The sequence below is a fragment of the Dermacentor andersoni genome, chromosome 1 (assembly GCF_023375885.2).
Source record: "Dermacentor andersoni chromosome 1, qqDerAnde1_hic_scaffold, whole genome shotgun sequence".
In the NCBI taxonomy this organism is placed as follows: domain Eukaryota; kingdom Metazoa; phylum Arthropoda; class Arachnida; order Ixodida; family Ixodidae; genus Dermacentor; species Dermacentor andersoni.
Genome location: NC_092814.1, coordinates 6,761,764 through 6,779,164, shown reverse-complemented (window position 1 = coordinate 6,779,164; position 17,401 = coordinate 6,761,764). Strand labels below are relative to the sequence as shown.

Here is a 17,401-nt window from a genome sequence, read left to right as displayed (position 1 = left end):
CGGCAAGTCATACGTTGGAGAAACGGGACGTTGTATTAACGACAGAGGGAGCATGCTAACAGTATTGGTAAGTGTGACAAGGCGCATCTTCCTGCGCACTGTAAAGCCTGTCGTTGTACGCCATGCTTTGAGCGAGTATTGATTCTTGGCAAAAGTAGGGACCAAACTGCAAGGAATTTGTTGGAAGCGTTCTATATTAAAAAGAAACGGTCTGATTGTGTCAGCGATACATCTATCGTATTATATTCCGACGAAGTGTGCTTTCTCCAAAGTATGCTATCATGATCATGTTGTTCTGTCACACCTTGGCTCCCTGCGCATGAGCGGAAGTTGTCTTTTCTTTACATTTTTTTCAGACTGTCAGTAAACAGTTAGTAGTTTGGCGCTTCACTGTCTTCATTTGTTCTGTCTCTTTTCAAGAACGTATTTTGCGCCACGACGTATACCTAGGAAATCTCAGCACCAATTTTCCAAAGAAGTCATTTTTAAAGTTCCAGAATTGCACTGTCAAATCCAATAATGAAATGGCACGCTTCAATATTGAGGCCCACAGGACCGCAAGACTAAAAGCCAAACGCGTTAGCCAGGGCGCTGTCACTTTATCACCTAAGAAAATGGCCTATCTGAATGGCACGACACATGTGTGTGGACGCTTTTAAGCATAAATCCCTTCAGCTGCCGTTGTCGGCGACCTGCGTCTGACCTTGAGCCAAAAGCCAGACCCGTTATACGGGCACTGTAACGAGAACAGCCGAACAAGTTGCACGAACAAAACTTGATCCTCTGGGCACAAAAATTAAGAAAATGCGGTCTTTGGACCCCAACCCATTGTACAGGAATGTATCAAATTACGCTAGTTACCGCATAAACAAGTTACAAACATTATTGCTTCCGAGTTCTTTCTAATGTTTGTTCGCAATATCACTGAAGCTATAACTTGTAGTACGCTGAAATTTTGGTTCTCATTTGCAATAGCGACGTTCAAAAGGCACATACAGGGCACCATACACTTGACTGTCATCTTTTCGCGCGGAGACTGCGTTGCCTGTTCAACACCCATGAGTTCCGTGCCGCGGGTCTTTCACCGGCTCGAGCAATGTCGCCACCCTGCGTGGCCACGCCGGCGTCCGGTGCGGATGGCCGACGCTTGCTGTGAGCTCCGAAAGAGGCTCGCGTGCTATGGCGCACCCCACCATTCTATAATATTGCCGCCCCTTTTCAGATTGCCGCTAGTATCATCTTCAACCAAATTTAATGCTTAAATCTTCTCTCGATTACAGGAGAGCCATAATTTTTTCAGTGTGGTTCTGCCCTCGTTGCGATGCGCAATGTTGCTTGTGACAAGGTATCAAAAACATCACGTTCTTCTCGGCAAGAAAAATGCTGATAGTTTGCACTCCGTGCCTGTAACTGCTTTCCTTCTTCTTGTCTGCCTTTTTTTACGCGCAATGCTACACATTCATAATGAAAAACCAACAAGCTCAAGAGGAAACCTCACTTAATATTTTTCTTTGTTTTCCGGTGTCTAGTGTGCTTTGCTGCACAGACTGGCGGAAAATCTGGAAGTAAGGCCTGCACCCATGTGACTTTTTTCATGGCTTCCTTGGTTTTTTTTTATATACGTACTAGCTCGCCTGAGTTAGCAGTTATACTGCGTTATATATATCTGGCAAATTTTCTACCTGCACCACGTGAAAATAATATTGGCTTATTCGCCGAGCACTGTAACTTTCGGAAATGTCACAAATTTGTGTTTCGACGAAAGGATAATGCTATGAACTTGGTCATGACAACATTTCAATGTGTTCGCAACATGCATTGCAAACCCTGAGCCAACGAGTGTTCATGCAGTGCCAATCCTCCCGGACGAGCTGCGTCGCTGGGGCTCCAACGGGACGCGGCCGTTGGGCATGCTGCTTGCGTCTAAGGCTTTCATCGAACTCCTCGCAAACCCATTCGCTGGTGCATGGACGGCGCGGTGAGTATCACTTGCGGAGACTTTCGGTGTCCGTAGGCTCTACTCAGGACATTTTACTTTTATTGATGCGAAAGCATCAAATGGGCCGTTGAGGAAAAACGTCTGTAGCAAAGAAGCTGCATTGACTGCGACGCCGTGTCAGGTGCGCACCTCCACGGAGCAGAGCGCGCGAAATGCTGCCGTGCCACGCGTTGCGTGACGGCATCGACGCAAAGCCACGTCACCCTCGATCTTGGAAGCCTGTGTTATTCGCGCGTTGCTTGTCCCTGGGAGCTTTCCCCTGCGTTCTAACTTCGCCTCGGCAATAGCTATAAAGAAATTACTGCATGAGGGCGAATCACAAAGTATTTAGCTAAAATAAGGTACATACAGGTCATTACAAATATACGTTCTACGTAGCTTAGACTATTTTTACACATAGTCCCCACACCGGTTCAGAGATTTGTCCTATCGCAGCGCTAAATTTGAGATGCCACTTTTGTCAGTCAGTGACGCAAGCGGGCTCCCCGAACGCTCCCTGTCATCCAAGTCTTCACGGAAATTTGCCAGCTCTCAACACCACGACTTCACACTTCTCAAAGCGAGACACCTTTCCTCACACGTGGGCTGCATTTCCCTGTGGATATCGATGGGCGTTCGTCCATCACTCAGTTTTAGACAGCTTTAGAATAGGGGCCCCAAATGTTTGGGGCCCCAAAGAAGCAACGCCAAAGTCACTACGCGTGGGGGAGGTGCAAACTGCGTTTGGGTTTTGCGTCGGGCCCGCTATTTCACTCTTCTTATCATGAAATGATATATTTTATTTAAATATTTATTATAGCTTTTGACGCCGTAGTGACGCTGCAAACGCAAGACGCTATCCGCAAAGGCCCTATTCTAAACCTCTTCACTCCTGCATGCCCCAGCGCTAACACCAGCACAGCTCGTTGGGGCCCCTATTCTAAAACTCGTTAATCACATTTCGTTCCTCGTCCTATGTGGGCGTGAACAACAACCGTGATCTTCAACATCTGACAGCGGCGCCGTGCCGCACAGCTACCGGCAGATAAGGCCGAGCCGCTCCACTGCTGGGAATGGAAATGTTGACTTGGCATTTACAACCATATATTGGCTAAACAAATGGGGGCAAATTTCTGATTCGTCCTATGAAAAAAAAACAATATCTTCGAAAGGGAAACCGTTGACTGCAGTGAGTTTCGAACACCGACCCCACACCCGGAAGACGAGTATCATGCCCACTTCATAGAAATGCAAAATCAAGAAAGAGGCTCACAGATGGAATAGCACACTGCGGTATACAGGTTATAAACAGGGATAAAGTGCCTCAGAAAGGCTGTCCTGCGTTTCGATAGGAGGGCCCATCTTCGTTAAAGGCGGCCTCGTCACCCTCGGCATGTTAGTTTTCAAGGATTAGTGTAGTGTCGTCACGTGCGGTTGCTGTCGGTGGCGGCTGGTTGTAAAGGGAGAGACTTCAAAGAGAATGAGCACTGTCGCCTAACATCTGTGAGCATGGTTCCGATGACGAGGGGACAAGAGCGGGAGATTGGGAAGTCGGGGAGAAAAAAAAGCAAGCGAAGGAGACAGAAAAAAGGGGGACACCAAGAGGAAAAAAAAGAAAGAGAGGGGCATGAGAGGGTGTTCGGGAAGCGAATGGTTAGGGAGCACTCAGGGGTGTCGTTGGCGGCATGCTTTTGTGGCTTTAGAAGAGCCGGTCAGGCGGTCAGTACGCGAGTAACAAAAGAAGACCCAAAATGACATCAGTTGAAAGAGTGACTTGAGTAGCGTAGCAGCAGATGCGTCGAGCAATCTCGAAGGAGTTAAGATGGCGACAAGGAGTCTCGGGTGCAATGCATAGGGTAACTGGAAGGCAGCGGCATGGTGTTTCAAGGGACGTTAGCCCCAGAAGCTCAACGCAGGTGTCGTTATGGAGGTATACAGAAATGGCCGAAAAAGGTATGCTGGCGCCTGGGAATTTGGAATGTGTTGGTGATGGTGTTTCAAAAAAATATATAATAGAAAACAGACAAAAAAAAAGAAAAGAGAGGGCGAACGGAAACTGGAATAATAAATAGGCGGGTGACGTGCGCAGAAGCGGGCGGGGGCAGGTATACATGGGAAAAGGAGGTCGTACAGTTCATATAAATGTAAAAACATAAAAGATTTTATTAAGTTGAGTAGTTAGCAGCAAAAAAGTTTTTGAAATGGAGGAATAGGTGGGGTTAAAAATTAAGGTTAGTTGGTGGCATAATGTGTTTTGTGCCTTGGTTGATATGAAAATTGAAGATTTAAATTACAGCTTTTAATGATTCTAAGTTGCCACGTGCCAAATTAATTGCCGTCGGGCGTAGGCAATTAAACCCTTGTACACTACTTAGAGCCCAATCCACTTGGACGCCGGCACAAGAACAAGCCATAGAACTTGACATATGCCTTAAAACTATCAGTAAACAAATTATGAGCCAATACAAGACATCTAAGCGACCTAAAACATAACTGCGTCGGAAAGTCGTAGCATTTCAAATCTTAGTTGCCGAAATGACATTGTTATTAAGGAAGCAGATAACGTTGGAAGTATAGGATTGGCCAGTAGAAAAATACAAGCACGACGCTTACGGATAAATAAACAACCCAGAACATTACCGTAAGCTAGATAACGATCCGGCATTATCCTACACAGTGACAATTACCAACAGGCTCAAATCACTTTTAGCTGGTGAATTGATAACACTGTAAGAATACAAATTTTGTAAACCAAGCAACAAAGCTGCCGGGCGCTTCTACCTCCTTCCAAAAATTCATAAAATTCCATCCACTGAACTATCCACCGCTAGTATCCCAGGTCGCCCGATAGCATCAAATAACAACACCCCGACAGAGAGCATCTCCACGTTCCTTAACCACTTCCTTGGTGACTTGCCAAAAGGACTTCCGTCATTTGTACAAGACACGCCTCACCTGCTGAGAATTATGGAGCACATTAATACCAAAGGCACACTACCCCACAAAATAACTCTCGCAACACTAGAGGTCACGGCCCTGTACACCTACATTCCAATTCCCGATGGTTTATCTACAATAAAACAAACGCCGTCTAAACACGATGCACAACACTCTACTGAAGTCTACTTGTCCCTCCTTGAATTAATTCTAACACCTAACTGCTTCGAATTCGAGGAGAGTTACTACCTACAGATACCTGGGACAACCATGGGTACTCGTTTGCACCAACCTATGCGAACATATTTATAGGGATTCTGGAAACAAATTTCCTATCGCGCTGCACTGACAAGCCGCACGCATACCCACGATACATAAACGACATAATCATAATATGGGGACATGGTCAAGACAGTCTAGACAAACATGTAGCATTTCTAAACTCTTTTCATCCAACAATAAAATTCACATCAGAATCTTCAACTGAGCGCCTAAACTTCCTGGACACAACAATATACATTAACAATGGGGCACTAAAGACTACGCTGTATAGGAAACGTTTCGACAAACAACAATACCTAGATATACGAGCTACCATCCGAGACATTGCTAGCAAGGCATCTTTGAAGGGCAAGCCACATGACTACGTCGCATTTGCGCTGAAAACCAAAACTACAAGATAGACTCGATCACCTTAAAGAAACCCTATCAAACGCGAACCTCCCAAACAGTGACCTTCAAAAAGCGTACACCGCTGCAATCAAACTTGGTCGAGCCGGCGGTCCTAAAGTCCCGCCCGAGAATCGGAAGAATAAGAACGCCTCTTCTTACCACTAAATTCTCAAACGCACTCCCAAACGTGAACAGCATGCTTAGTAAATACTACCCAACTCTCACGAGGAACCACAAACTTAAGATTTTTCTCAACCCGCCGAGAGTAGCCCACAGGCGCAACACTAATTTTAAAGATATTCTTGTGCATGCCAAACTAGGGGCAAAGATGAAGTTGGGAACCGGTCCCCGTGGCCGCGCCAGGTGTTCTACATGCAAACATATTCTATCTACTACTACAGTAAAAATTAGAGCGTCGAATTACTCGCAAAAGGTAACTTCGGGTTTCACCTGCACATCAAGCAACGTAGTCTACTGTCTAGAATGTACCACTTGTAGCAAACAATACATGAGACAATACAAAAAATTCATACAAGATTCAACGGTCACCGCGCCGATACAAAACACAACTTACGTAAAGCAGTAGTCAGCCACTTCAGTGAACATGGTCGTATGTTAGACAAAGCAAGGCTTAATATACTACAAACAAATTTCCGTTCACCTCGCGAAAGAAATATACGGAATCATACCTCATACACAAGCTTAATTGCATATATCCGACGGGAAATAGTTTGGCACGTGACAACTTAGTATCTTTAAAAGCGGGAACTTAAAGGGACCCTGAAACGATTTTGGCGATTTTCTACAAACGTACTGAATCGTTAGAGTAGGTCCTTCTGATCATTAATTGACACATCTAAGTGCTCTGCGTAAAGCGTGTAATTTATTATTAGGTTTTAAAAATGCACATCGCTGTCGATAGTAGCGCACTGCTCGGCGGAATTTTAAGCCGCCCCTACCCATATGATGCAAATAACCCATATGACGTCACATGGGCGAGCTATCTGATTGGCTGACCAGGGCGCGTGGTCGATAATTTTTCCAACATTATGGTGAACAAATGATGCTCGTAATAGTTGGAATGTTAGTTACTTTGTTTTTGTAAAAAGAAAATAACTTAAAGAGAATACACAAGTATAGTTTTTTAGTACACTTGAGCACTTCCGGCACACAGCAAGTGTCGTCTGCTTGTGTTACAACGTGCGCAGTCTTTGACGAGAGCTCCGCCGTCAGTGTCGATCAGTCTTTTCGTGAGCACGATGAATCACCCTTGTTGCGTTGTGGGCTGCAGACGTAGCGACTGGAAAGATGTGAAGTTGCGAAATCGTGTCTCTCTGCAAGGCAGCATACGAGCGAACTGGCTGCTGCGCATCGGACTGCGGCTATCCGATAGGCGCCAGGATTTGCGCGTTTGTGGCCGTCACTTTACAGCGGAAGATTACTAACGCAATAGCGTTTCGCAAGTCCGGTATTAGGGCAAACACAAGCGCAAGGGGACAGGGTCTGGCCGCTTGACTGCGCCGGGATGAGTCATGAGATGAGCAGAAAGGTAAATGTGAATTGTCTGCACGGTGCAGCCACCTGGTGGCACAGAGCTCAACCATACACAGTAGCAGCAACGAAGTGCATTCTTCTTTGCTGCTGGTGTGTATTTTTCGCAGGAGCCTAATCATCAACACGTTGTTCTTATAAATGTTTAAAATGTTTTACACTTGGTTAGAGCAATATTAGCGCTTCGCTTGACTTGTTAAGCGCTCCGCCAACAAGTGTCTGGACAGTGCAGACCGATCAGGCTGCTCACGTACGTCTACTCTGAAGTTCCTTCATCAGCTTGAATTTATGCCTCCAGTCATTTGCCGAAATGACCGGCTTGCCTGTGGTTACCGGAATACCGGCCACCTTCGGCGCTACGACAGAATGCTCGCAACGCACGCTGCTTCGATGGCTCTCGGTCGACGGCCAAGCGGCCAGCGGAGAGGTCTCGCGCGGGAGGAGGCGTGCTCCAACAACCGGAAGTGGACGATGTGACGTCGCATCGTGACGCAGGACCAGTGAAGGCGGAGCTTAGCGCCGCTCGCTCGGCGAGCGAGTTGAGGAGGAAAGGCATGGCTAGGGAGGAGGGTAATTTCTAATCGCTTGTAACTCCATTAATACGTAACGCTTCATTTAAATTGTGGTGCGAATGTTCTACTTTAGCTGTACCCTATGCGCCTACAAAATTTGTCCGAACCGTTTCAGGGGCCCTTTAAATCTCAAATTCTCATATCGTCAGCCAAGGCACAAAACACATTATGCCACCAGTTAGCCTTAATTCCTAACCCCACCTATTCCTCCATGTCAAAAACCTTTTTCCTGCATACAACTCAGTTTATTATACTCTTTTATGGTTTTACGTTTATATCAACTGTACGACCCCCTTTTCCCATGTACACCTGCCCTCGCTCGCTTCTGTGTACATTATTCTCGTATTTGTTATTCCGGTTTCGCTTCCCCCTTTTTTGTCTGTTTTAATTATTTATTTTTTGAATCACCCTTAACACATTCCAAAGTCCGAGATGGCAGCATACCTTTTTCGGCGCCTCAGCCACACAGGTTATCGCCATTTCTGTATACCGCCATAACTACAGCTACGTTGAGCTACTGGGGCTAACGCACCTTGCCCACGCCGCTGCCTTCCAGTTACCCCATGCATTGCACCCAGACTCCTTGTCACCATCTTAACTTCTTCAAAATTACTCGACGCATTTGCTTCTACGCTACTAAAGTCACTCTTTCAACTGATGTCTTTTCGTTTCTTTTTTGTTACTCGCTCACTTACCGCCAGAACGGCTCTTGTAAAGCCACAAAAGCATGCCGCCAACGACACCCCTGAATGCTCCCTAATCTCTCGCTTCCCCAACACCCTCCCATGCCCATCTTTTTCTTTCCTTGTCCTTTTTCCCTCTTGCTGTTACCCCCCCTTTTTTTCTCCGTTGCTCCCTTTTCTTTTCTCCCCGCCATCCCACTCTACCGCTCTTCTCCCCTCGTCTGGAACCACGCTCACAGATGTCAGGCGACAGCGCTTATTCTCTTTGAAGTCTCTCCCTTTACAATCAGCCGCCACCTACAACAACGGCACATGACGTCACTGCACTAAACATTTAAAACTAACATGCCGAGGATGACGAGGCCGCCTTTGACGAAGATAGGTCCTCCTATCGAAACGTTGGCCAGCCTTTTTGAGGCACTTTACCCCTGTTTATAACTTTTACCCACTGCATAGTTTCGTACAATACACTAGAGTGAACGCTGTTGCTGCAGTCGTTGTCCTACCAGGGGAATGAAGGGAAGTATATGGATTTGTCTGATCTTCGTGCCTGTGGATTCAGACTTTCTTGGGGCTTTGTATAGCTATGCGATATAAATCTTATTGTCGTAAATTTCAGACCAATATATACTCTTCGAAGAACAGAAGACGTCGCGAACACGCGCAATGGCTACTCATTGCAAACATTAAGCATGTCGAGGTGGCCAAATCGGAACCCACCAAACGTCTCAAGGCACAAGGCAAAATCATAAGGGCGTTTCACATCGCTTGTCGATACATTCGTCCGTGACGTAATGGTTCCAATATCAGGCTTCTGTGCTATAGGTGCTGTGTGCGAATTCTCCCGTCGGATAATTGTAACTATATTTATTTATTTATTACGCAGTTCATTCTTGAGGACGATCAGTTTACGAAGTCGCAAAGCAGTTTGAAGACACAAGGACGCAGTTTAGGCAAATTCATGTACTTCCCATAATTCCCATCCTGGTACAACCGCTCCCGTTGCAGCTCCCGTAGACATGAGTGCCAGAGTTCCCTCTCCTGATCGTTATCTGAAACTCTATAACCCACTGGACTAAAGCAGCGCCTTCTAAATAGTACGTCAGTGCACTCTGCTTTATGTCCTGTTACTTGCCAAGCCCAGCGCAACGAGAGCGGTGACATCAAAATCACCGCGGCTCTCTCGGTAGCTTCTCCATAAGATGCTATGGTAGTCAGGCAAAGCAGCAAGACATCACGGATCGAAGTGCATCGGTCTTGGGCTATCGAGGAGTTGTTGGCCAAGCATCCAAACGCGCATGTTTGCCAGCGAGGAGTCCATAACTCGAAAGACCACGCCACGACCTTCAGTTCGCCATTATTGCTTTAGCATTCACAAATCATAAATGCGTAGGCATCCGCGGATTTTTGCGAGCACAGTTAGGAAACGATAGCTGTGCGGTCCGCCCGTCTACTATTTCGCTTACGCCGACAATCGTCCATGAGGCCAAGTGATTCGTCTCACAGGCATCGTGCCTTGCTATGTTGTGACTAGGGCTCCGTTGAATTACTGTATGTGCTCGCTGCTTGTGAAGAGTTGAGCAAAGCTCTACAACCTTGCCATAAATGAGCTCATGAAGTTCATGAAGGAAAAACCACCCGTCATGTTTGCAGGTCGTGAGCTCGTCGCGCCATGAATGATCGTGTTCCACCTGGGCTACCGGCATGATTTTATTCGCTTTTTCGGTGACACTGCAGGGCAACTTTATTACAAGATTAATGCATATGATAAGAGCTGTGGTAGTTCGAGTTGCTCACAAGGAATCGTTTCATGCCGTTAGGAAAACTTAAGAAAAAATAAAAAGTTTCGGCCGAAGCCATCTCACAGGGGCTTTAGTCAGTTATGCGCTTAAGATTGAAGCAATGTTGTGACAAAACGTAGTGCCACTGCAGAAAGCTATCGTGCGTAAGGCGTCTACTGCACCGGACCTTACACTCTCTCTCGACACGCTGTGTCAACACCGCCGCTAAGTGCACCAGATGCCCTCGGCGTGACCTCCGGCATCGCACCGGTGGTGCGCTGTGCGTGTGAACCGTGTACTGCCGCTGTAACCCTCTTCCGTGTTTCCCTATGAATGAGTTCTCCCATTTAGCGGCGCTGCCTGGAAGTCCCGGTGTGGCCTTCAAGATTCAAGGTGGTCCGCTGGGTGGGAACTCTGAGATTTGTTTTTTTCCTGCCCGCATACCCAGTGGCACATACACAGTAACCCAAGTTCGCGTGAAAGAGGTTCATTGAGAGATGCACACACGCTGGTGACGTAAGTCGCTAAACCTCTGTGCGGCTGCCCTTGAGAAGCCCGTTTGACGTGGATTCGTTCACACCCAGCACGTGAGATATTTTAAAGTTCTCTTTTTAATGTGCTCGCATTCTTTGGGTACATTACAGACTTTTCGACCGCTGTCTTCGTATCTACGTTTTTATCTAACAGCTCTACAGCCTACATGGGTTACTGGGTTGTCCGTGGCCGAATGGGTGACAAATCGGGCTGCTGTTTTCAATACGTGATTCGAAGCCAACCCTCAGACGAAATTCGTTCACTGAGTATGTGGCAATTTGTAAACAGCAGAATGGGGCATGCGCTTTATGTCTATGGTCGACACGTGCTGATATGTAAGCTGCTTCGGAAACGAGTTCACTTTTTACAAATGGGTTAGTAAAATAAATCTTGTGACGTAAGACTAGACGGGAGAGCTTCTTTCGAACATGTAAGTTAGATCGACTTCGTTGCGATTTCAATGAGGAAACACTCGCTGTACAGGTAGAGTTCGAATGAAAAGCGCTGCACGATTTTCAACCGAATTAAGCTACAGACAGCTGGATCCTGTATCACGGAGGCATATTCGAGCTTAGGTCGAACTAGGGTTAGCTACAAAGGGAGCTTAAGATGTTTTGGCGCTTGGGAAACGTTTCCGCGCAGGTAACCCAAAGTGCGATTAGCACTGTTGGTGAAATGTTTTACATGAACATGACATGAAAAGTTAGGTAAACATCAAGATATTTATAAGGAGTGCCATTTTCAAGGGGTATCGAATTAATTCTGTAGCATAAAGGTAAAAGCTTGTTAGTACGATGGGAAATTGGCATGGTTTTGCATTTAGTAGCATTTAAAGTCATAAGATAACTCTTGCAACAATTAGAGATAGCGTCAAGATCACACTGCAGGAGAAGGTTATCATGAGTGTAAGTTATTTGACGATAAAGAACACAGTCATCGGTGTACAGCTTTGTGGATGAGGAAATACATTCTGGAAGGTCATTTATATGTATTGAGAATGATAAAGGGGCGAAACGGAACCTTGTCGAACGTCGGATTTTACAGGGTATATTACTGCGATGCCCAATTGGAGACAAAGGTTCGTGTACTCAAAGGTTCTGACGGTTCTCTTAGGCGGAGCCATCGAGAACCTAATTGAGAAGAAAGCCGTTGGTTTCGAAGACACACACAAACTTTTAATGAAACTAGAAAGAGGCTTTAAAATAAATAGAAGGAAATAGAAAGCATAAAATAAACACTCAAACAGACATCACGGCAGTAAGAAACACACTTGGGGCTAGTATGACGTTAACTAGTGCGCGTGTCCGGGCTTGCCACGACGGCAGGGACGCATAACAGTCTTGACTTGGAGACGCGGCGACACGACGATTAAAGGAGTTGTGCCGGTCTCACCAAACGTCGGGGTACAGGATGGTTGCTCTGGCTGGGACAGGTAAGGCAGGCGACTTGGCGGCACGAGGAGACGGTGGCGGCGTTCTGGCCGGGCAGCTGGGCGTAGAGCTCGGGCCCGTAGCCCGACTGCTTTCGCCCTGCCCACGGCCGCAGAAGCTCGCCGGCCTTGAGCAGCTGGCGGCACGCTCGGGTAGACTGGCGACGCACAGGAACGAGTTGGCAGGAGTCCCCGTTCGGGTGAAGTCCTGGTGACTCGGGTCCGGAACCCGACAGCCCGTCTTGAACTCCCGGTCCGGTGGCCGACCGTGTCCTGGCGTCGCTTCCTGGAACTCTCCCGGCGTCTCCCCACTTCTGCCAGCTCACCACGCTTTTTATTCTGCTCTGGCCGATTAGTCATTTTCCGAGTGGCTGCCTGACGCCTTGTGGTCTTTCCTAATTGGTTGGCTTTTCTTCTTTTAGTTCCTTTTCTTGCGCCGCGTGTTCACGTGCCGGACGCTCTTCGGCGTTGTCGTTTTCTCCTTCCAGCATGGAAATCGCGTCGGCGCGCGCACTCCTTGTCTACTTCTGTCCGTCCCGACCACCGCACCATGTCGCGTGCCACACACATCACATAAGCCCCTTGTTTTTCCAATGTTTTTCTGAAGAAAAACTGCCGCTCAGTCCGCGACATAGTTCACGTGTGCTCGGAACACTACCGTCATGGTCCGTTCACGAGAACGCACTGTATGGTTCCTTGGCACAGTTCACTGAGCGCACAGATAAAAACATTAAAGGAAAACACAATTCAAAGAAACCACAACAACTGAAAATAATAAAAAAAACTAGCATCAAAGGCTATCGCAACACACTATTGAAGAACACAATCAAGTGGAAGTCACCTTGTCCGAGGTCAAAGGTCCGAGACAAGCCATAAGTGGAACATTACGGCTCCTATAGGTGACCCTTTCCCACATCAAGCGAACTAGACATCTATCTTCTCGGTTAGAGTACAATGGCCAGTCCGCGATCATTTCGCTCCAGGCATTAAGTCCCTGCATGGCGACGACCAAGTCACTGCCTGCGTTCTAAGGTAGTAAACGTTAGGATGTCTGGTTGCAGCTTCAGTGCCAATGGTCGAACCACACACGAGTGCATGAGAACACAAAGGATGTTCCGTATCCTCAAAGCCATCTGTTGATTTGGTACACAGGCCTGAGCCCTCCCGAGTGCGCACAGCAGTTGCTTTTGTCGGATTCGAGGAACGTAGTAATGACACCTCAATACTTTTTATGGAAACCACACACGGTTTCTCAGAAGCCCTGATATCTTCAAGTTCAATTGACCATGGTGCGAACCCTCCGACGTGCTATCTTTAGCCTGTAGGAGGTGCTCAGTTATAACTTTCTCAACTAGGCCCATGCACGGCAGCTCTGAACCCTGCACGAACCAGTCATCGCCTGCGCTGGGCTCGCGCAGCACTGGTTGAGGTACGGAAGCAATATGCTCCTTGCCTTGTGACCAAACATACCCTTTGAAAACAATATTATCTTTGCTTACAATGGCGTGATTACAAGTTGTCTTTCCTTGAGACACGTTTTCTTCGCCAAGGCCTGACGCCATGTCAGAGAGAGCCGTCGGGACGCCCCTGCACTGCTGTGCTGCGTCCTCAACAATGGAACTCGCCCCTTCGGAGCAAGCATCCGTGAGTGCCTTGATGCGAACGCGCACCCTGCGAAGCTCCTCCTCCAGGCGTTCTCTCTCCTGTTCTGCCACTCGCCTGTCGCGCTCCCTCCGAGTTTTCCCGCAAAATATCAACCATCTGTCTTGCACCCACTTTTTCAAGTCTGCCCGATGCAAAACCAACCGCTGGGCCACGGTGACCAAGTCCATCAAACCGACCTCTGGCTATTTCTTGTCCAAATATGCGCCCTCAGCCGCAGCGACCTTTAGCCACAATTGTAAATATTTCTCCTCCAATGCAAGCTCCTCCCTCCTAGCCTCGCGCTCCGCTGCCCGCTCTTCTCGCGCCCGCGCTTCCTGCTTGTTTAACCATGCCCTCAACTCCGCACCTTCCAGCCCCATGCGTTCGGCTAAGGCAAACAGGTCTCGTGTGCTAGCCATAGTTCCTAGCCGTTAGAATAAAAAAAATCCAAACGAACGGCTTTGTCCTGTCGCAGACGCCAATTTGTTGAACAAAGGTTCGTGTACTCAAAGGTTCTGACGGTTCTCTTAGGCGGAGCCTGCGAGAACACAATTGAGGACAAAGCCGTTGGTTTCGAAGACACACACAAACTTTTATACAAACTAGAAAGAGGCTTTAAAATAAATAGAAGGAAATAGAAAGCATAAAATAAACACTCAAACAGACATCACGGCAGTAAGGAACACACTTGGGGCTAGTATGACGTTAACTAGTGCGCGTGTCCGGGCTTGTCACGACGGCAGGGACGCATAACAGTCTCGACGTGGAGACGCGGCGACAAGACGATGAAAGGAGTTGCGCCAGTCTCACCAAAGGTCGGGGTATAGGATGGTTGACCGGGTGACCGGAGCGCGCCAGCTCTAGCTTTGAGAGGTAAGGCAGGCGACTTGGCGGCACGAGCAGACGGTGGCGGCGTTCTGGCCGGGCAGCTGGATGTAGAGCTCGGGCCCGTAGCCCGACTTCTCTCGTCCTGCCCACGCGCACAGAAGCTCGAACGTCGGCCTCGGGCAGCAGGCGGCACGACAGACGGTAGTGACGTTCTGGCCGGGCAGCTGGGCTAGAACTCGGGCCCGTAGCCCAAGTGCTCTCATCCTGCCCACGGGCGCAGAAGCTCGCCGGCATTGAGCAGCTGGCGGCACGCTCGGGTAGACTGGCGACGCGCAGGAGTGGGTTGGCAGGAGGCCCCGGTCGGGTGAAGTCCTGGTGGCTCGGGTGCGGAACCCGACGGCCCGTCTGCAACTCCCGGTCCGGTCGCCGACCTTCTCCTGGCGTAGCTTCGTGGAACTCTCCCGGTGTCTGCCCCCTTCTGTCAGCGCACCACGCTTTTTGTTCTGCTCTGGCCGATTAGTCATTTTCCGATTGGCTGCCTCACGTCTTGTGGTCTTTCCTAATTGGTTGGCTTTTCTTCTTTTAGTTCCTTTTCTTGCGCCGCGCGTTCACGTGCCGGACGCTCTTCGGCGTTGTCGTTTTTTCCTTCCAGCACGGAATTCGCCTCGGCGCGCGCACTCCTTGTCTGCTTCTGTCCGTCCCGACCATCGCACCATGTCGCGCACCACACACATCACATATACACAGTTATTAGCTGTTACAAACTTGGCATAGAAAGGAAGCATTCAATCGATTGTATGACTGTAGGGCCAAAATTTAAAACACGTAATTTTAAACGAAGCATGCTATGAGGGACTTTATCGAATGCTTTGCAAAGTCGAGGAATATGCAGTCTATTATCAATCCATGGTCGAGGGAGGAAGCTATGCTGGTAGTAAGAGAGAGTAGTTGCGTTTCGCATGAGTAGTGTTTCTGAGAACGGTGCTGAGCGGAACTAAAATATGAGTTATTCAAGGAAGCCTATGAGGTTGGAATATATTATGTGCTCTAATAGCTAACACGGGACACTTACTTGTTAACGCGATCGGTTTATACTAAAGAGGAGAATGAGCGTTACCAGTTTTGAAAAGCGGAAGTAGCTTACCCACCTTCCCGTCCTACGACAGTGTGCTGTTCTCTAAGGACTGCGTAAAAATGTTGGCTAAAATGACTGATGAGATCGCTTCAGTGTTTTCCAATAATTTGGAGTTAATCTCATCCACAACACAACAGGAGGAAATCTACAACCTCGGATAAGTTGCATCACTCGAACTTAGTGAATCACGATACGATCCATCGGAAAGAAGTTGCGACTGCGTAATTCGGGTATTAAAGCAGTAGTGGTATTTGAATATGACTTTGCAAATACTTCATTCAGCACATCACAGCATTGGTTAATGGGAATGATTTGACCACGATCGTCTGCAAGTAAAATTGCGTTTTTCTGGGAAGGCTTGTTAACGGACTAGAAATTGAACGGTTGCTTGAAAGGAGGAAAGGAAGAGTGTCTTTGAGGAATGATTGTTTTGCTTGTTTAAGGGCAGTACGATACTTAGCAAGGGGGCCGCGGTATACTAGCCAGTTTTGCGGCCTGTTGGTTAGCTTGGCTTTACGAAATAGCCTTTCTTTTTGTTGTTAAGCTGTCTCCGTAATGCTGTTGTGAGCCAAGGGGATCACTTCTTGCTCGAGATACTGTACGATGGCACATACTGGTTGATTAGGGTCGTAATTTTATATTTAAATAGAATACAATTTTCCTCGACTGTACGGTCGAAGAAATCAGGCCTGCATGTATCGACAAAGAACTGTAGCTCTTCGATTAATAGCACTATAATCGGCTGTGCCACAGTCTGTAATCGTTTTAGGTGCGCAAGTTGGACGTGAATCGCGGTTAGCTGACATCGTAAAGTAGACAAAGCAATCGTCAATCAAACCAGGAAAGTATGTTATTGAGTGTACGAGATCGGGGGTGGTTGTTAAGACTAGATCAAGTAGATTAGCATAGTGGGGACCAATTCTGGTAGTTTGCGATACGAGTTGTGAAAACCCTAATCAAGACTCCAATTGGAAAAGGACATGCTCTCGCCTGATGCACCCTTGACTACTGGAGTAGGGTGTGACCAGTCAGTTTGTCGCAAATTGAAGTCGCCTAGGAGGAACAGTAGGTAACGTGGAAAACGCAGCACTAGGTCATTTAAAACGTCATGCCACTGGTCGAAAATTTTTTAAAGGCGCGTTTGTTGGCCGATGGTGCAGCGGTGGCGTAGAGGTAGAACATGCGCTTCGCGTGCAAGAGGACCGAGGTTCGAATCCCGGTGCTGCGCAATTTTCCACCGGATTAAAAAAAAATCCGCGTGTTGATAAAATTGCATAAACAGGCCTGGAGTGCGGCCTGATCCCGGTGACCAGAACCGGTAACGCACTCCCTCACCAGAGCAGGATTGGCCGCCCTGGTGCAGTACTTGGCCATTACTTCCCATATGAATACAACAATCAAACCCCTGCCCTCAGTCCCCAGCAGTTGCGAAGCAACTGACCACGGTGGCGGTCAGACCTGTGACGCAGCAGAGGGTGCTAAGAATCCCTGGATCCGGACAAGCCGCCATTTGAATCTGAACCTGGTAATTATGCAAAAAAGAAGTGAAGCGTGCAGACAGGACACAAGAGTAGAGAGGTGGACAACACGAACGCCGACTATCAACTGAAGGGAGCACTGAGGCGAAAAAAGAAAGAAGACACAAAACTCATCTGCG

The 17,401-nt window shown here is 47.8% G+C and overlaps 1 protein-coding gene across 1 annotated transcript in view; it reads left to right on the top strand.

Annotated features, from left to right (window-relative positions):
* Positions 1-17,401, top strand: part of LOC129380402 (synaptic vesicular amine transporter-like) — a 1,298,997-nt gene that overhangs the window by 253,908 nt on the left and 1,027,688 nt on the right. Inside the window, exon 3 of the mRNA XM_072286030.1 lies at positions 1,852-1,978. Within this exon, the coding sequence (XP_072142131.1) occupies positions 1,852-1,978 (127 nt within the window). The remainder of the gene's footprint in view (positions 1-1,851; positions 1,979-17,401) is intronic.